Source organism: Ciconia boyciana, chromosome 8 (assembly GCF_034638445.1).
Source record: "Ciconia boyciana chromosome 8, ASM3463844v1, whole genome shotgun sequence".
Taxonomy (NCBI): domain Eukaryota; kingdom Metazoa; phylum Chordata; class Aves; order Ciconiiformes; family Ciconiidae; genus Ciconia; species Ciconia boyciana.
In genome coordinates this window covers 67,287,288-67,308,692 of record NC_132941.1, presented here as the reverse complement: position 1 = coordinate 67,308,692, position 21,405 = coordinate 67,287,288, and the positions used below count along the sequence as shown (strand labels likewise).

The following is a 21,405-nucleotide window of genomic DNA, read 5'->3' as shown; positions in this document are numbered from 1 at the left end:
AGTTACTTGTAAATGACAGCTTATTTCATTGATTGCACTCAACTTCAGAGCTTGTAATTCTGTGGAAAAGTGCTACCTACATGCTACAAAACTAAGAAGTAAAAAATTGTCTACAAAACTTATGCACAGTTATGTACTCCAGATTTTGGGAAACCTGTTTTTAGTATTTCTTACTTCAGGTGGCAATTTCAGAATCACCTTTCTGCAGGCTTGTGAGACCTTCCTACACAGGCTGCCAGAGCCAAATGTTACTGCGAGAGCTGCGGGGAGATCGCAGCTTGGCTGCCTACCCGAGGACCCCGCTGTGCTGGCCCTGCCGAGGAAGGCTTGGAGGCTTCTCCTGCACAAACCGCGTCAGCCTTGCGCTGCTCGAGCAGCGGGCAGCACAAGGAAGTAGCCCTCTCAAGACTGTCGAGTCCAAGAACAGTGCCTAACGACCAAGTCCTTTATGCAGTGAATCAAAATTCCTGTTTTGACGCTGTGGACACACAATGAACAGCTTTCTTCTGTTCTTGACTTATGTCTCTACTTACGGTTGGCTTTCAGTAGCTCACAGGACATATATTAAGAGGGAATAAAATAAATTAACAAAACACGTGTTTAGCCAAATGTAAAGATTTCCTGTAGACAAAAGGAGAAAAAACCTCCCAAACCCAGAAGGCTCATAGAGAGGAAACGGACTTCTCTTCTGAGCACACGCGAGGTTTACAACACCCCCGGCCCGCAGATCTGCCTGGGGACTCCTGGCAGCTGACTGCATCGGTTCTGTCACTACAGACGGGATAAGTGTTTTTGAGACATTTAGTAATTAACACCAGTTGTTTGTTGATGCTTACAGATGCTTAAATCTTTTGGGGGCCATCTGAAAGCAAGTAAATTTGCTTTTGAAAGCAAGTAAATTTGCTTAGGTCTAATAAGGTCGTATTCAGGGAGGACATGCTAAGAGCTCACTGAAATCCAGCTGATGGATACATTCAGAGGGGAACTAATTTCTCTGAATCCTTATTACTTTCGTCTTAGGAGAGCCCAACTTTTGATTTTTCTTAAATTGCAGCTCTACTGAGAAAAACTCTGTGGTGACTGTGAATAAATATCTACTTCATTGTAACTATTTTTTTTCAACGCTGAAAAATAACCTATTCTGTAGATCCAGCAGTCATTCTGGTCAACCAGGGAATGGCTGGCTGGAGGGCTAACACACTAAATCTTCCTAAAAGTCCGGCTTTCATGGCTGAACTACAAATCCCATAATCCAGTAAGGTCTCTTCTATCACAGTTTCTGTGATGATCATGACAGCACAGTTACAAGTTGAGATTTGGCAAAATGTCAACATTTATTCAAAAGCAAAACAATGAAGAAAGTTAAATGCTAAAAGCATTCAAAATTGGATTAAATCTAATCTCAATGAAAAAAGGGGAGCTCTGTCATATCATTCTTAAAAATAACTATATTGAACTTTTAATTCCTGACGAACAATACATAGAACTTAAAATCAAATAGTCCAAGCCTATGATGTGGCCCAAGATAATGTCTTCAATCAAGCTGTCATTTTTCATTCGCCTATTTTCCTCTTGGGCAACATAACAGGTACTTCAAAAGAAGAAACATTAAAACAGGGCCAAGTAGATCACGTGGCTTAGAGCCATACCCAGTTGGGTTTTGAGCATCTCCAAGGACAGCGACTCCACAACCTCTCTGGGCCCCTCTTCTGTTGTTCACCCCCATGGTGAAATCTCTTCCCAGATTTAGTCAGATTTTCCCCTGCTGCAGCTGATGACCGCTGCTCCTTGTCCTGTTGCTGCACACCACCCACCACCCAGAGGCACCTGGCCCCATGCCTCCAGAGCCACCAGTTGGCCACCGCAGCCAGCAGCATGGTCCCCCATCGCCTCCCTCTCCTGGCAGCACAGACGGGCTCTCTGGCTTCTCCCACATCCCGAGCTCCAGCCCCAGAGGTGCCCCTGCTGTGCTTGCTCCAGTTTGCCCAAGTCTGTCTGGAACAGGGGTTCCCAAACAAGACGCTGGAGATGTGACGTGGCCTCGGAGTGCCAGTCAGATGGAGGAGTCCCTTCCTGGGACCTAACACATCCTGGGATGCCGTTGGCCTTCTTTGCCGCCGAAGTACAGTGCTGGCTCACGTTTAGTTTGCTGTCCAACAAGATCCGGGTCCTTTTCTGTTTTCTGTATAGTCACCTCCCAGCCTGTACTGCCTTAGGAGGTTATCCCATCCCAGGGACAAGGCTTGGCATCAACCTTTGCTGAACTCCATGAGGTTCCTGTCAGACCATTTCTTCAGCCTGTCGAAGTCTCCCTGAACAGCAGCCCTGCCCTCCAGCATATTGACTGCTCCCCCGACTTGACATCATCTGCAAAGTTGAGTGTGCGCTCCATCCTGCTGTCCAAGCTGTTAACAAAGGAGTTGAACGGTACAGATCCCAGCATCGACCCCTGAGGAACACCACCAGCCGCCAGCTGCCAGCTGGACTCTGTTCACCACCCTGTGAGCCTGGTGGAGTGCAATATGGCCAGCTTGCCAGCCATCTTATACTCCACCTACCCAGCACACGTCACCAACTGGCCTTCAAGGATACTGCGAGAGACTGCATCGAAGGCCTTGCTAGAGTCAATGCACACAACATCCACGGCACGCCCCTTGTCCACGCAACTGGCCATCCAGGAAGATTTGCTCCATCATCTTCCCATGACTGAGGAGAGGCCACCTGGGACCCTTCTGGAAAACGGCTGTGACATTTGTGTTTTCCCAGCCCCCAGGAACCTCTCCCTTTCAAGACGGCAGTGAGAAGCCTCGCTGTGACATCAGCCAGACCCCTTTCTCCCTCGGATGTGCCCTGCCCGCTGCCAGGGGCTCACGCACGTACAATTAGCTTAAGGTTTTGTGCAACCAAAGTGTATGAGACCAAGAGTCCTGCTGTCAGTCATCATCCACTTCTCCGCAGGCCATCCCACAGGACTTTATTCTGATTCTGTCACTGACGACCTCACCAACACAAGCAATACCAGTATAAAGTATGCCCAACCCTCGGCACTGCTGCCTTATTCTGTTTCATGCAAGCCTACACCGATACAAGCCAATTAAAAGGTATTTGCAACACAATTTATATTTCATGACATGGTAAAATAAAGAATTTCTTATACTAGCTTGGTGTTTCCTCACACATACACTGCAAACACTGGTTTTAAGGGCAGCAGTATGTATTAGAGGCTATTTTGCCAAAAATTTCCTTTAGTAAGTGTAACTGAAATTCTGACACCTCTCTATTAGAAGTCCTTAATTTTTTTTTTTTTTTTTTTTAAATCACAATTTGAAAACTTGTAGTTACATTCTGCCAGCCTTTTCTTTGTGAATAGAGTCTCTCAGGAGATCGTGCTGACCTTTTAAAAACCCCTAGAAACACCACCTACATAAATAACCTCTGCAACATCGGGTAAAAGGACCTCCAGACAACATTAACATGAAGAGAGAGGTTATAGAGGGCTAATGTCAAAAAGCACTGTGAGCAATAAGTAATGCACACAAACCATGATTGATAATGACTAGCACAGAGCCTTAATTCATCTTTTCTCCATCATTTTACTGAGAGGGACCATATCAAATTAAATAGTGACCCAGCAAGGGTTTATTCAACCATACAAAGCAGGGGCATGAAGGAAAGACATATTAAAGTGGCAATGACTGCAGTGTAATTGCAGCTTCTTAAAGGAACACCGCAGTTCAGAGGAAGACGGGAAATCTTGTACGTGAAGCAGCTGAATACTGACCAGCAAGAACAACTGAGCCGCCAAGCGATGCTCAGCGTTAACAGGCCTGCATCACCTCGGCGAGAACAACTCCTCCTCAAAGCCGCACGCAGGAACCTGTGTTTCACGTACTCACAATACGCTCAATGTTTAACCAGCCAGGAAAAGGAGCGTGTGTTATGACAACTTTCCATAAAAACCATGCAGAATGTAGTTCCTGCCCCAAAACGACTTCCTTTCTTTCCTTAGATCAGTTTACAGAACTAAAGAATTTATGCTCTTGTGTTTTTAGGAGTTTGTATTCAAACTGTTCAAAGTACCTTTCTAATTTCCCCGTATTTCAGAATAACACGCAGTATATGGAAACCTCAAGCCCAATTCAGCCTTTGAACACTATCAAGCACTGTAACAGCACTATCAGTCATATTTTTACTGCCAAAGATTTTTAGAAGTCATTACATAAATTTAAAAGTCTGCAAATGAAAACATCTATGGCACTGATCAAAAAAATGTATAGTGAGAGCTTAAGAATATGAAGCCAATCAACCTAATGACAAGGTCTATTATGCAGTGTAATCATTTAATTGATAATTTGCTTTTTCCCATAATGCTTCCATTACCCTTTATTTACCAGAAAATACAGTATAAAGAACTTAGTAAGAATATATCTATTGGAAGACCACATTGAAGCGTCTGTGCACGATGTAAGCAAATGTAAGAAATATCTGATAAAACCTACACTTGCTCCACTTATTTTTACGTACAAAACCATGGGACATGCAAATCATTGTTGCTGTCAGCTTCTTCCTACACACACCACCAGTGAAGCAGCCGATCGGTAGCAATACATGAGTTCCTCACTAAAAGTTATTTTAGAAGACAGAAATACAATAACGACGCAACTTTTGAAAGAAAGATCAAGTTAAGTGTTTATTTGTAAGGAAGTTGTAAGTTACCATGTCAAGTTGGCAGAAGGCCTGTGGAAGCCACAGGTACGAGTACACATGCGGTGGGGCCGAGGTTTCAGGGGCCCCTTTTTCATCTGTTAGACAACCTCAAAGGACCGAGTGGATAAAGGGGAACGCAGGAGCAGGGATGTGAAGTCAGAGGGGCCTGACCCTGCCAGCAGCTGAAGTGTAATGCTCCAGTCTAGGTCATCGCCAAAACCAGCTGGAAATAATGGTATGCATTTGAAAGCACAACACGGACTACCAGCCTGTTCTCACACTTCATCTCCGCTGTCAAGATACAAGATTTCTTCTATTTTACAAGGCACCTTCTTTTTTCCTCCTATATCTCACCGAACTCTCCAAAGAACATTTAAGTCTGTAAGAATTCCTTTCTTCGGAACAGCAGAATTCAGGGTTGATAGGAGTATAACCAATGGACCAAAATTTTAGACGCCCAATCCAAAATATGATAGTAATTCTGTAGCTCATTTCACTTTTTCTGAGATCGCAAAGAGTCATTACAAAGCTTATTTTATAAAATAGTCATTAAAGGTAGATAATTACAATAATAAAATGTATACTGTTAAGGTAATAGCAGCACGATGATAACAGGACACAGAACTGCCAACAGTAAGGTTACATGACTTGTCCCCAAGTGACAAAATCAGAGCCCCGATCTCGCAGCGTATTTGCTGCTGTGGTCAGGATGGGCCTAACTCAGCATTTGACCACATTCCCTTCCGATTAAGATTTTCTTTACGACTTATCTATACAGCCAAATTATATTATCGTTGGAGCATATGACTTAAAACAGTTAGAAAAGCAACAGTGGGGGACGGAAACATGATGGTTTGGGCCTTTTACTCGGCCTAAGTAAAAGCCAGCACAGGAGACTGGGGAGGTACTTCAGCTCATGCTGGGGAATGTTACCCAGCCTAGGCTGAATAGAGCAAGGACACCTATGCCTCTGTATCACAAAATGCCACTTGTTTTACTGTGTAATTTGTATATTCCCCCACTCCAACCTGTAAATTACCTTTAGGTACTCATAACTTGAACACACTTACTTAATTCCTCTGACTTCGATAAATAATTCACTTAATAATTTGTCTATTTAACATTAAGAATGCAAACGTTAGTAGGCTTTGGACCGAATACAGCCAGTAGTTGAACCCCTGTTTAACATCTTAAATATAAAAACGTCATCCTTCACCTTAGATATATACTGCAGCTGAACAACATGCCTTACATATTCTGGATTGTTGATGCGCTTTAGTATTTCCAAATACAGTATTTGGAAAGAAGAAACTTTTGGAAACAGAATTTAAAGAAGAACAATAGCTTGGGAAGGAGGAAAGAGAAAATAATTTCTTATTGCAGATTTCAAAGCAACAATCTTTATTTTTATTTTTTAGAGTCGCTAGCTGATCCACCATCGTAAACCAGCACAAAACCAGGTAGAGATGATATAGATCATCTGTACACTCTCAGAGAGGTATCTACATTTTAAAATAGGAAAAAAATTCCTACTTCATGTCCCAGAAAGGGGATACCACATCTTTCACCTTACAGTATTAAGTCTCTTCTCGGATCCTCTGTTAATAGGATTCCTTTAGCCAGCAGATGGATTGTGAATACAGGCAGTTTCATCTACTAAAAGACAACATAAATCATCATTGAGAAAGGAGAGACCGCAGTAAGGTTATCACCATACAGCCTTCTCCATGAAAGGTTTGCATTAAAGCATTAGTGAAATTAATTCATCTTTCATAAGAGCTTTGAGCAGTATCTGTGATCTATGGTAACAACCAATTTCTCACTATGGGAAAAAAAAAATTACTCAGGCCTGATAGACTACACAAATCTGCTTTTTTTTAAATGGCCTAACATTATCTGGAGTGTTGCTCCCAGAGGCATCATTTGAGTCTTATGCCTAGCCAAGAGGACCCATAAATCAAGACAGAAAGTTTTGTTAGTTTTATATGCAGTGGGCTGTAATTATTTTGAATTGCATTATGCCTCAATCATTGTAATTACTTTTAGATCATCCATAAGCAGCAGTAATAAAAAGAAATCAGTCTTAAACCATTTCTCACACAAAACATTGTAAATGTGATATGAGAAGTCTGGCTAAAACACACAAGAGCGTGTAAATGTAATGTTTGGACAGATACGCTGCTCATGCATTCTGCTGTGTCAACTCAAATTTTCAAAATACGCATTATTTTGTGGTCTTTTAATTAGCATCGTTATTACCAACACTTGTCTAGGACGAAAATAGGTGATGATTAATTTTAGCTTTAAAAATAGAAACATGTATACGAGAACCAAAACTATGTCACTGTTGTTTTTTTGATGTCGCTGTACTCATGTGTGCTTCAGGGACTCTTTGGTCTTCAGTCCCAAATGGAAAACAGTGTAGTGTAAAAATAATCATAATTATTTTGTAACCTTTCGAGTCACATGAAAAATATGCTGGCTTGGTCTGTGCTAGGTTGCACACCAAATGAGCATGGAAAGTCACAGAACTGTAAATATCGATGCTGCTATTATCTGCATTACTGTAGTCCTGGAGAGCCCATATCACTTTCCTCTCCTACTGTGCAAAGCTCTGAAATAAAACGGGTAAATCCCGCAGCACAAGAACAGGACTGTTCTACGAGTCTTGCCGCAACACTATTACAAGGAATTGTGCTGTGTGCAGGAACAGAACTCAAGTTTCAAGGTGCTTCAGGGATTCGTTCATAACTTAATTGCCAGTGTTTGTGGATTTTCTCTTTTCCTATTTATTCCTCCTCCAGGTAAACAGTATCCCTGACACACCAGAACGCGGTGCTTCCTCCTTAGAGAAGTCATTTAAGGTAATGTAACGAATGGGAACAGTACGAAGGCGTCAGATCCTCAAAAGGTACTTAGCTGCTTCTTGGGTTCTGGGCCTAATAGTCCTGCACCTAAAGCAGCGCCGCAGGGTGTACTGAATATAGAAGCCATTGCTCCAAATACAAACGCGGGAACAACTGATCCCTGAGCAGCCACAAGAAGCGAACACGATCCCCGGTCCACAAAACAGTGTGGGAAAGCCACTACTCAGCCGCGCCTCCAAGGGACTGTGAAGAATTGGTCATCTAAGAGGCGGTACTAAAGGACGCTGAACAAGTTACAAATTTGCCAGTCTCATGATGAAACAACAGCAGTGAAATAACGATGGAAATAATTCTTCCTGGGTATCAATGAACAATCCATAATTTGGCCTATGGCTGTTAAGCGCGGTAAGAGCGCTCACACGCTGCTGTTCAGTGCTCTCACTATTACAATCAAATCATTCAACAGCACTGTTCGTTTCCTACTTACGTTGTCAATCACCCATACTGCTACAGTTTACTGCTGATGGAGGAGAAAATAAATATCTGAGTAACCGCTTGAGGTTCCTTCAGAATGATATAACACTTAACTTCACAGAATTATTCAAGATGTTTATTCACAGGAGGTAAAAGCTAGTAAAATAATGTCAAAGGCAGTTTCCCTTCAAGTACAGAGATACAGAATATAAAAATAAATAATTTAGTATCAAAGTCAAGAAAAAGAATAACCTACATCACATCAACCCTGTAATTATTTATGCAATGCTCTTCCAAGCACACATGCACTATGTAAGTATCTCTAAGTGTGTATATTTACAAATTCTAAATTAATTTTAAAAGTTTATTTAGTTCTTCCTTATATTAAAGTAGTAACATGCCTGTTTGATCCACAAATGTTATAGGGATTCAACAAATTTATTCACTTGGCTTGTAGTAAACACTAACCATTAAACACCCATGTTCTAGATGTTCTTAAGAAATTAAAACTGAGCAAATTAAAGTAAACATCAAAGAAGAGAACTGCAGGCAAAGACTGCACTTGCATGTGCAACTGCACTTGCAGGTGCAGTGGAAGAAAACCCTCAGCTACGCTTGTGCTTCTGGGCCTGACAAGACCTTCGCCTTCAACTTCAAACATGCAGCACTCCCCAGTTCTTAAGAGAACGACAGAAAAAAGGGAGTACGAGGGCAGCGTCAGAGGAAAACATCAATATATTTTCAAGTTACGTGTATTCTTGCACCAATAAGAAACCACCTTTTCCCTCTGCGCTTGCAGTGACTGCGGTAGTACCTAGCTGTACTGAACAGAAACCAGTATCGCCGCAACCGCGATTACAGAGCTGCTGCTGCTGAATACAAATGGAATCCATTCAAAGTCGCGTCTCACCCTGCCAAGGAGTAAGTTGCCCTTAAACAGACTTGCAGTTGGCACTGTGTGCTATTTCTTTGGTTTTAAACGCACAAACAAGTCTTTTCATCACTGTCTCCATCCTTCACAAGGATTTCCTACTATACAAAGAACTCCATTTGAATTTGGTAAATCCATGCAATGACTTGAAACATATATTATAGGTGACAAGAAACCTACAAACAAACAACTAAAAAAGCAAGACTCGATTCTGACTTTATTTACATTACTGAGAGTAGCTACTCAAGTAATCAGAGCAAATCAGAATCAAACTTAATACTTGGGCATGCTCCACGGGATTGTACATACCTCAGGGAAATAATCCTGTGGAAACTTCTCTTTTTCCAGCATGGGCGTGCTTTCTAAAGTGTCTGAGTAGATTTCTTTCCCAGTAACCTTTTTGTATTTCTTAGCTAGGAAGAGACATAAAACAAAATTAACATACATATCTTTAACGTTATAAGCGACTTACAGCACTCATTGGCAAAGCAGTGGCATCTACAAAATCACTGGTAGGGTCTTGGCAAGAATACGCAAGCACTGAGCTGTTCTGGGGGAAAAAAGAGAGACCACTAAACCATGTATAAACACCTTCAAGCTATACAGTTCTGGGTACTGTTATTTGTCCTATCCAGAGCACTGTGAAGTGTTGGAGCTCTAATTATGAACCAGGTCTCTGTACACCCTTGCACTCAAACTTTCTGGCGTGGTTCTTCCAGAAGATGCCTGTTTGTGTCCTCAGCCAGCATCCAGCAATCTACGCTGGATAATTAACAGGAAAATTAATTAATACAAAACACATTAAGGTGAAAAATGTAACTTATGAGTAGTGATTATCTGGAGGTTTTATCTAGCAACTCTTTTTTTTCAGATTTTAAGTCTACCTACCCAAGGATCAACTGATGCACCTCTGTAACACATTATGAATCACATCTTTTCTCCATCAAACAAGTACACAATCATTCATTTAGATCATCTCAGCTTTTTGCCTGTTGCTTTAAATCAACAATACTGACAATCATCATCGACTCGGTGTTTGGCCACACTTAAATTGTCTGCTGGGCTAGCTGTGTCAGTGGGGGGTTACTTTTGTCACTCTAGAACTGACCCTGTAATGCTGGTGGAACTCCTAATGAAAGATGAGTTGACCACAAGCTGAGCAGCCCGTTTCTTTTGTGGAACTGATCTGGGGTAGACTTGTTTTTCATTAATAATTGTCTCTGCAAAGAAAGGTGACATCCTCAAGTCATCCACTGAAGTCACTCAAACACTACAATGCCCTGAGACAAAACAAGAAATGTGAAAAAAAGTTCTTATATGAACAGCCTGGATGTTTTTCCTCAGGGACGTGAGCGTAGCAGAGAATATGCACCAAAACCAAGTGGTTTACTGAGTGGTCTAGAACAGGAAAACCAGAGATTTCTCTCTGCTATGTCCTAAAACAGAAATGGAGACAGTCGATGATATTCAGGAAAAGCAATGTGAAACCTGATAGAAAGAGGAAGTTAATTTTCTACTTAACGCATCATTTTGCTAAGCAACTTACTGTCCCAGACTGTCAGGTTGAGCAAGATCCTGAAAACACTGGATATTCATAACTATTTAAATAGCTAGAACTACAACAGAGATCATACATGCATGAACAGAGCCTTAGAGAGGACAGTTGTTAAGCTTCAAGGCCTAACCGAAACAGACTCCTGAGGTGTAATTGCCTGATAGCTGCCCATCAGAGGACCTCCTCTGGGTCTCTGCCACGTTTAGCAACCGTTGCTGGACCAGACAGAACAGCGGCCTGGTGCAGTACAGCCACCCCTGCATGCACGGCTGGAAGCGATTTCCAACTCTGCCAACATCCCCACCACCCACACGCCAGCCTCCATCAATCAAGAAGGCCAGGAACATAAATCGCCAAGTTTCAGTTGGGTGTTCCTTAATCAGTTAAGGGACTGAAAATGATTAAAAAAATAAAAATCAGATCTCAGGACAAAAAGGCATTCTTTTTTTTCCTTATTTCCTCCTGAAATGTTCTGTGCTTACACATGCAGCTCAGTCAACTCAGAATTATTTGTATAGTCACTTGAAAACTCTTAAGAGTAAAAAAAGGGTCTTATTTTTGAATGGCCTTCACTGTTACTAGGCCTTCTGCATCAGTTCTCCTGATCAGATTATTTCAAACCAAGACAGTAAAAATGTTGCTCTGGGGATACGCAGAAGACGAATTGGACTCACGCCATTCAAATGCCGTATCAGCTCCTCTGGCACCCTGTAGCCACCCACCTCTTCCAGATTATCCATTTCTGGCTATCAGCACACGAGGCTGACATGTGAATTTAAAGCTGGAATGGGTGCTGTGTTTGTAAAAGAGACTAAGCGGTAAAGCACATCACCTTCCACAGTCTTTAAGGAATGGTTACATCACAGACAGAAATAGCGCAGACTTTTCGGTCTTAACAATCAATCTATGGATCTATACGGCTCATGAACAAGAGGCTCTGCTTCTTGATCCACTTCGTACTCGGCCTCTCTCCTGATCAGGGCCATGTATTGGCATGTCTAAAGGCGAGAACTTGACTTCCTTTACCGAACTCCTCTGACACAGGAATCCGGGCAGCTATCCTACAGCTACCGTTAAGCTGGAACTGCCCAACTGGATTGAGTTTTGACTAGGAATGCATAAGAGAAAAACTCCAAACCAGCTATTATCAAGAGTCCTGAACTGTCCAGTTCTACTGGATATCTGGTGCAAATACCAAGCAATACAAAAACTTGTCACTTCAATTTGTCTAGATAAAGTATTTTATATGATCCAAGGAAGCATTTACTGTAATGTAGCAATACATCTTCGGGGGGGGGGAAAGTATCATTCTTTATGTGCCAATCACTTTGAGATCTGGCTCCCACAGGAAGACTAAACAAATATCCTGATAAACTAATGTGGCATCATTCTAAGTAGATCATGGATGGATGTGCCTCTTTCAGTAAGTTTAACGGTGTCAGCAGAAAGATCCCGATGTCATTCAGGATACAGAAAACGTTTGGCAGAACTGTAAGGACTGAAGGCTTCTGCTGTGAGAACCTAAATAAAAGGTAGCACTTGGCAGAAAGGAGGCACTTTACCATCAACTTACATTAACGTCAATGCTAAATATGAACCAGCGATTCATTTACATGACTGCTGAGAAGCAAATGCAGGAGGAAAGAAGCATACCTTCTCATGTATCTCCAAGTGAAAATACTTCTACACTGTTTCTGATTTCACACCAGAGAGAACGAGATTCTTTCTGCAAATCGAAGTGGTAGACTGAAACTGGCCTAATACCCCAGGCGGGAAACCCCTCTGTTGGATGATGGTCCTTCAGAACACATAGCTTGTCAATAGTTTAAATTGTAAGCAAACTTTTGGGCCTATGACCACTATAAAAATAGTCCAACACCTTCTATGCTGTAGCAAATAATATGTGAGGCTGTAGGAGAAAATTGTTTTCATTTTAAAACTCAAATATGCCTTATTGAGAACTGAAAAACAGAGACAATATTTTTTTCCCAAAGACTGTATTCAGTCACATCCAATTGTGCAGTGAATTTTGAGAGACACAGTGATGTTACAGGAATATTGAACTCTATATGAACATCTAGTTTTTGCATGCTTTTGAGTAGAACCAGAATCTCATAATGATTTTTGTGCAGAGAACGTTTGTATCCATTTGGATTTCTCCTCTGATTTAAGAGCGTAATACACTGTGAAAACGTCAATAGTCATGAGAGAGGAGGCAAGTTTTACACTTCCCCTGAAAGATGGGAGCCTTCAGGGTCATATTTTAGAAACACTACATTGGGAGACTGATTCTGCTCTACATTAAGAGAACAGTGGGTGACTTACAACACCGATTCAGTGTAGCACCTGCTTTCCTTGGATTTTTATTAAGAGTTTTTTCTTTCCAAGTGATGACAGGGCCAAACACATCTTTACGTGCACGGTTCACACCCCATCTGGCTTTGCTAAAGTTTTGGTGAGCAAAATGAAGCACTGAACATTTAAAGCGTTTATTTTCTGGAACGAGTATCTGCTTATTTCTTTTACATCAATTATTTTCCCCTCCACTTTTTCCTTCCATTTTCTCACTTTTTTAAATTCTTACATTTTCTTTTAAAAGCCGTACAGTAGCGAATAAGCTGTCAATCAACGATGAATAAACCCAGAAAGCTCCTCTTTTCCTAAAACAGTTGTCATTTCACTCTGTCAGATGTCGCTAGAGCAGGACACCTCTCGCCTACGACCAGCGGGAGGGAACTTCAGGTGGAATTCAGAGCGAAACTGCTAGTCCTCAGCGCCGGTGCGACGAAGTTGTGGGCTCAGGAATTAGGTGTGCAGATACAGCTCACATATTCCCAATACCCAAAGCCATTCACATGGCAAAACTGGACCAGCAGGCTGTTCAATCCAGGGACGGGGGTAACACCTTGGACACCCAGCTTCATGTGCAATGCCAGTTTCCTCCAGGATTTCCGCCCTGCACACAGTTCATCTGATAATACTATCATTACTTAGTGTCTGCAAAACTGTCCTAGTCTGGGAGAAAGACTAGGTATGACCTCTCATTAGAAGTCCCTATTGAGTTTTCCCGTACAGTCTCTCAGAAATAAAATCTACTCTGAACTGCCTATGGTACTATAGCTAAAATTTGCCTTCAGCATCGAAAGCACTGATGACAGGAGGACTTATGTTGGCTAAATCTTGAATTGCTATATATGTAGAACTACTGTTCAAATATTTCAGGGAAGGAAGACCCTGTACCCCCAATTACACTATCAGAGAGAATCTGTCTCTACTGAGAAGAAAAATAATGAATCTGTATAATTACGACAATTAGTTCACTCCATAGTTACCACCATTTCAACAGTGTCTCAAATTAATGGGATGCTAGATGTAGTATTAATGTGATTCAGCTCAGTAAGCTAAATGAAGCTCAGAAGATTTTTGTATTTAATATACAGACAGTTCTCAAATTAACTAACATAAATTTTATATAATCTTTTCTATATACACCTCAGGAAGCATTCAATAATTTTCTATGATATTTCTAATATTTAATGTACATAGCCTAGCATTACTTTTAAACTTCTGAGATTTAGCAAGACCTCCAACCTGATGGGTCAATGTGGGTTAAAAACAGTGACACCCTCCTACTGACCTGCACTGCTCCAAAGTAATTTAAGCCATAAATCTACCTCAGCTGCTTTGCAAAATGACCATCACTGTTGGACGTTTAAGGTCTTGGTCCTATATCTGATCTACATGGAAGAACCTTGTGGCCATTCAGAGGTCTTTTGAAATCATCAGGGATCTCTACGGATCTGAAGGTCCACCTGCATGGGAATGATTAATGCACTGGTTTCCAACCTGTGGCCAGTACACTGACTTCTTCTAAGAGGACTATAAAAGGTAAGAAAAGTAAGGTCTGTCATCAGTGGACTTGCATGCATTATACGAAAGTCTGCAGAGCGTGGAAGAAACTGCTAGGCACCACTGTCAGAAAAGATGACAGAAAAGCTGCCTTGATGTGTAAAGCCAATTGACAATTAACAACATTTAATTCCTTCACTTACCTTTAAAATCAAACTGGTAGATGTTTTTCAAAGATTCATGAAGAAAGTAAAAACTTCCTAGAGCCTGTAAAAAACAACAATAAAATAAGAAATTATAAAAATATCTACTTTGTCTAACTAAGAAGTATCATTAAATCACCAATTAAAAAAAAGAAGAAATTAAATACTAATAAATAAAATTACTAATTTTACATTTTCTAAGATCAATAAAAATATTCCTTTCCTTTGTTGCGTCTCTGAAGTTTCATAAGCCATTATAAAGAAGATCTTTAATAGCCGACTAAACATGGTAAGGGCACAATTACCAGGCGTGCTTTTAGAAATACCAAACGGATGGATGCAATTAGTAACACAGACAAATACCTTTCTAAACACCGAACACATCCCCACAATTATTTTATAAAAGCCGGACAGTTTTGCTCCACTTTCAGAACACAACAAATGCTTTTGGAGACGGCAGTACGGACAAAAGAAAGGCTGAGAGATTCAATAGCTCTTGAGAGCCAGGCACAGGTTTTCCCTCTTCCTCCCGGGCTGTGCAGAGTGAATGCCTTTGCCAGCTGCAGAGCGGGTGTAACACTTAAAATCGAACAGGGGTGTTGGGAATATTTGTACACGCTTGTACAGCTTTCCCGGTTCCTAAGTGTTTTGACAATAATTACAGCGACTGAACAGGACAGCATGTCCATCTCTTCTAGCCACGCTCGGAGAGCAGCTGCTACTCCTAGCTCCGGTGCGAAGCCTGCAGAGGCAAGTATTTTCTCACAATGCGCTAACCCAAAGAGAAAGAATATACAAGTATCCAGCAGAGGGGCTAGATGTTTGAATACATGTTAAGTTTCTTGATACTACAGTTTTAATGATTAGTCCATGACCGAGTAAAGCACGTAAACATAGAAGTAACCTCTACTGCATTCAGAAAAGCTTATAAACTCCCATCTCGGCAAATCAATTTCAAAAGCATACCGAAGTCCACCCATATTCAGCAAAATATTAGTACCTCTTCCTTACAAATAAGTAAGTACTTTCCTGGTTTCTGAAGATTTCTGAGATCTTAATCCTCAGTCCGTTATTAAAGAAAGCATCTTTGTTCAGGATACCACCTAAGCATAGCCCTTAGTTGCACAGGCACAAGCACTTTGGTACCACCGTGGACAAGAGCTGAAATGCCATCTGTCTTCAGCCTGACCACAATGCAGGGTGTGCTGTCTAGCTGGTGAGAACGGCAGTCAGCCTACTGTGGATTCTAGGACCCTTTTCTCTGCCCCAGAGTTCCCATGAGATATGAGGAAATCCACTCCAAGCTTCCCACGTCTAATAACTACATATCCCTTATTTTCTGGGTACCCACTCTCAGAGTTCTGGGACCCAGTTTACAGAAGGCCTGAGTGAACTCAGCTGCAACTGGCACTAGTGGCACCGTGCTCCAAGCGCACACATCACAGCAGAGTGAAAATAACGCTTGTTGCAATCACAGTGTCTTACGCAAGTGAAATAAAGACATGAAGGTCTGAAGAGCAAGAGACCGCCTAGCCCAGAGGTGGTTCTCAAAAAGGCAGGTAAAACGCCCCTGGTCGCACCCTAGCAGCAGAGACTGCCAACGCAGACCCTGCAGAGGCTGGTGAAGGAACGCGGCATGGGTTACCACGTCAGGATGAGCCAGCCATCCCTCATCTGGTCCAGCACCTGCCACCCAGACAGGACCCAGCGCATCCTAGACCCGCGTGTTTTAGCTAGGCTGTTTCTGAGAGACACGCAAAAGGCAACAGAGAGAGACAACCCTATTATCATAGAAAGGACTGTTCCTCCACCAGAACATTTTCCAGGGTTTGCAAGTTACAAATTGAGGCCATGCCTGATAAACCATCTTCTAACTTGCACCTAAAAACCTCTGCAGAAGAGGCTTCCGCAACCTCCCAAGGCAGCCTGACATAATGTTTCCCTATCCTGGACCTGACAAAGGGCCAAATTCCCGAGCAGGGACAATCCTCTTCCCTTCCTGCTCCAGCCTTTTCTTTACATCCTCACAGCAGCGACCCCTGCTCCTTTCCAGCAATCCTCCATGGACTGGAAGGCTGCTAACGTGGGGCGCGCAGGCCAAGACACTCCCTTCCCGGCTCCATTTATGTCTTTGAAGCTTTGCCAAGATTTCACCTATACGTCCTGTGAGCTTGCTGCTTGCTTTTACTTCTCCACAGCTATATAATACACTGTTTTCCTCCAGTTAATGAGAGGAAAACTACATATTAGGAGAGAGTAAAGGAAAATCAAGTGAGAAAGGAAAAAGTAGTGTAAACAGACTTTATAGCGGAATATAAAGGTGTATAGATTTTAAATGAGACCTCGATGAGCTTTTAAATACATCTGATGTGCTCAACAGAAGTTGAGGGGAAAAAAAAAGGCAGCCTGCCACTACATAAACTCTTATTGAGAAGTATAAAAGAAGCAACGCATTAAACAAAAAGGATGATTTAGTTTCATTTTGTCTTTTATTCCTGTAACGACAGAGACCCTCCTGGCAGAGCAGTGTTTTGGTTCAGTGACTGCTGCATTATTTATGAGACGCTGCACATCCAGAGATTAAACATTTGCTGATTTGTCAAAAGCACAAACATGAGGTCCTGCCCATCTCCTTGACATATTAGTCCATCCAACAGAAAACACTGTCACACATTTAATTGATGAGTACACTTCCCTGCGACCCAGTCAGCTTCCTTTAGGTCTTTGGTTTTCTTTTTTGTAACATGGAGGAGGCAAATAAGAAAATGCAGGAGACACTCTTGTAGAGGACTCAAGGTTAACTATCCTGCAACAAGGACACACACTGCCAGAAAAAAAATAAATCCTGATACAAGATAAAAACGTTGCTACCTGATGTTTAATTTCTAACTGAAGAAATTGTCATTAGCCATAGGAAATGCTGCTGTCTCAAGCTAAACTTTCACTATACTCTGGCCTTTGGATTTTAAAAACAGGAGAGTATTCTTAAATAGCAGTATGTTTACAGAGAGGTTTTTTTGTAGAGAAAAGTGTATTTTGTCTCTCAGAGACCTAAAACTAGATAAAAGTCTTAAAATCACATGCAAGCTATAGGTAAAAGTCAATTGTTGTACTTGAAAATAACTTTCCTAAACTCACTTACAAAGCCCCCAGTTAAAACAAAGAAAGAAAAACACGTGCTGTCACAACCTTAAATTGTGTGGAACGGCAGCAAATCCTATGTTACAAATGCCTGCTTCTTTGAATGCACATAGGCACTGCTCAGATGCATCATCATCAAGGAAAAACACGGATGGAAGAAAGTAATTTTCAGAATTCTCCTTGATGAAACTAAGTTACAGTGAGGTTGTCCAAAAACAAGGGCTTGGGTTGGGGTCAGAACATGGGGCTCAGCTGTGGTACCCTTGCTTCACGCGGACCCGTGAAGGCAGTGACAGTGACTGGGTTCATAAACACTGCTTGGCGTCTCACAAGATGCCTCTGCATCACAGAACGTCATCTTGCGCATAAGCATCTTATATTCTTAACATCGATGCATTTTATACACACACAGTTTTTATCCTACTGAAATCAGTGCGATCAGTTATGAAGTAAAGTACTTCTGAATGGAAGGACACTACAGGTGAGCTCTTACCTGCTCATTTATTTAGAGAGTTGACCTTAGATAAAAGCTTACAACATAAGTATTATATCAAATTTAAGTAATTTTAATCTGATATATATATCTACATTACAAAAAAGTAAAGTATAAACAGCTGGATGAGTTCTCAGTTATAAAATCTGGTTAAACACAATCACTCTATTTTACCAGAAGCTATTATTAACTTAATAGAGTGCATTAAAGTATGTTCTCTAGACTTGAGTCATTCTGCCCTCTCCTACTCTTTCTGAATTCTTCCCAGCTGGTCCATCTCTTTCTTCAATGCACAGGGCAAAATCTGACATATATAAAGATAGCACTTTGTTATATAATATTACTCTTTAAATACTCAGTATAAGGATACAGCTTTATTTCAACTCGTTATGTGGTCTTCAGGAGAAAAAACCTGAGCCTCGGCAAGCATCTGGAAAATATCACCCCAAAAGCCTCAAGTCTGAAAAATTTAAGAGCAAATGAAAAAGGGATCCCGGAATGGGAAATCCTGGGCTACGTCAGTAACGTGGCCAATTCAGCCCACCTACAACATCTAAATACTGTTTTTAAGGGAGCTCTTCTTTTTCTCATGATCCAGGGCAGCAGAATCATGCAGGCTGGAAGGGACCTTTGGGGTCTCCAGTCCAATCGCCGTCTGAAGCAGGGCTGATGACTGGGCTGCTCAGGGCATTGCCCAGATGATTCAAAAACCTCCAGGGTTGGAGACCGCCTCCCCTTTTGAAGCCCCTGTTTCAGTGCCTGACCACCTCCAGAATAAAGGAAAAAAGGGTAAACTTTTTTCCTTTATTCTCACTGGAATTCCCCGTGCCACAGTTGAGATGGGAATGTAAGGCTAACTAAAAAAAGTACCTGGAAATAGTGACCTATCCAAATCGGGCACAAATAATTTTAAAGATAGGTGAAAATTTAAATCTACGTGGCAGGATTATGAATTCTGAAGCTTCTCTATGTAACATGTCAATAAGCAAACCAAGAAGAATCAAGATGCTCTAAACACTGTTTTATTTGGATGCCATAATTCTATTAAAAGCAGTACCGCCGCTTGTGCTAAAGCTACAACTTTATTTCTGAGCATCCTGATTTGCTCACTGCTTGACTTCTCTCAGTTTCAATCTCATTCTTAAAAACTAATTTTGAAGAATTATGCAGCGAAAGTTTGGTTTGACAGTCTACATTCGTAGTACTGAGTGTCAACTAATTGTGCACAAAGAATCTCTGATAGTGATTAAGTAACTCTGTACGGTTTCAGGAACTGATACTACTAACATTAAGATAGGCTTTGACTGTGTAATTCTAAACACACCATTGAAAAGAAGCAAAACTATAATGGAATGGAAATTACAGCTATCACTATCTTCCGCATTGTTATAGACTTAATCAGGTTTATGTACATAAATGTTAACTTGTAAAAATGAGGGAGTGCAGTTATAATTCACTGCCCTAACACAACGACATATAAGTAAAAGGAAACTTTCTTTCGGGGCCTAATGCCTAGGCCCTTTTGTTGAGGAGATTATGTTAATTCAATTTATTTCTCATAAAATGACAGTTTAACAATAAAGTTCAATTATAATAATTCAAAGTCTAGAACGGCTTTATTTTCTTATTTACAATTTTAATATTATTTGGAAGAAGTAGTAGTGGCATATACAGCAGCAGTAGTACCTACAGTATCTAAGTAACATAATACAGAAACACATTACAAATTATAAATGACCCCAAACAGTTCAACTTTTAAAAATTTCAGACGTAAAGAAAGCAAGCCATTATTTGTTCCACTTTAAGGATTGTTGAAATTTATTACTTCTGCTGTTAGCACAAATTCTATGCCATCTGTAAGCAGGTGCTCTTACTAAAATGCAACCTCAGAAGTCGTGTTCTGTATGGCACCAGAAGTTTCTAAACAGTTCAGGAAGATGAGGACAACGTGTTGACATCAAGTGGTCACAGGGACCGCACATGCAATTCTCCAGACCGATCAGCCAGTGGCTTTCACCCTGCCAGTAAAGCCAGGAGCTGCCAAAGTAGACAGGGCTTCATCAGAGTTTGAGTCGCCTAGTTACTCCCATCGGGATCCACACAATTCAAAGTCATACCCGTGGCCGTGAAGAAACACCACACAGTCACAGCTGGTGGCTCTGTTTAGATTTATTCCCATTTTCCTCTATAGAGAAGTTTAAGCATTGTAAATAGGCATGAATATATATACACACCCTAACTAAAATAGCGGAAGGCATCAAAGTGAAAAGTCACATTGGACAGTCATGAAAAATAGCAATTTTTAGCTTGGCCACGTAGCTTAGAAACGCACAAGAATGTTAAAACTGGTTGCCGATTATTCTTCTGTCACCCCTGTACATTATAACTAAACAGCTCTGCTTTAACACTCCTACAATCAAGTAGTTAGACCTGCACACAGAATCCTACAAGCAGACTAAGGAAAATTTCCTTTGTGAACTCCTAGAAACTCTTTCAGTATCACAGCCACTAATTGTAGAGTACACAGTCAAACACATCCCAGCTTTTGAAAGCTTTTGTGAGAATGGCCCTTACGGAAGCATTCAGGAACTCAGCGACAAGGCCAGGCGATTATCTCACGGCAATACTGTTACTAACAAAATGCCTTTTCTCAGGACTGACAGAAGTACCTGACTGTTCTGACCACGTGCGCATACAGAACTACTGCCAGCTGCAGAAACAGACAGCAAACCTTAACCTACAGTTAGCACGTGTGTGCTCGAAGAGCTTAGCATCTCCCCCCGCAATGTATTATGGAGAAAAAACTAGGTATCTGCCCCCTGTTAGTAGACGGAAGTTAAGCGATCACTGCTTTTAATTAGGTTCCAGAATGACACTCAGTACAATATTGGAAATTTCTTTCATTATTCCATGCCAAGAGACTCATCTGGAAAAACCGGCACTGATGGCGAGATGAACAAATTGGTTCTGATGGGTTACACATCTGGCACTATTAAAAAACTATTCCTTTGATTATACAGAAATCTTGCCACAAACGTCTGAAGATTAAAACAGCTGTGATTTTTTTAACAGGCAATTGGCATAATTTCTTTTTAAAGTACGTCATTTCGACTGTGGAAATGTAATGCATAAAGGAAATACCTGAATAAAAGTTAATTACTGTACAGACTAAACATTTACTGCAT

The 21,405-nt window shown here is 41.2% G+C and overlaps 1 protein-coding gene across 3 annotated transcripts in view; it reads right to left on the bottom strand.

Moving 5' to 3' along the window:
• The window catches only part of INPP5A (inositol polyphosphate-5-phosphatase A), a 262,058-nt gene that overhangs the window by 107,204 nt on the left and 133,449 nt on the right, over window positions 1–21,405 (bottom strand). For all 3 annotated transcript variants that reach the window (XM_072870885.1, XM_072870886.1, XM_072870887.1), the window contains exons 5-6: window positions 14,587–14,650; window positions 9,289–9,392 (exon numbers count right to left, since the gene is read on the bottom strand). In XM_072870885.1, the coding sequence (XP_072726986.1) occupies window positions 9,289–9,392; window positions 14,587–14,650 (168 nt within the window). The remainder of the gene's footprint in view (window positions 1–9,288; window positions 9,393–14,586; window positions 14,651–21,405) is intronic.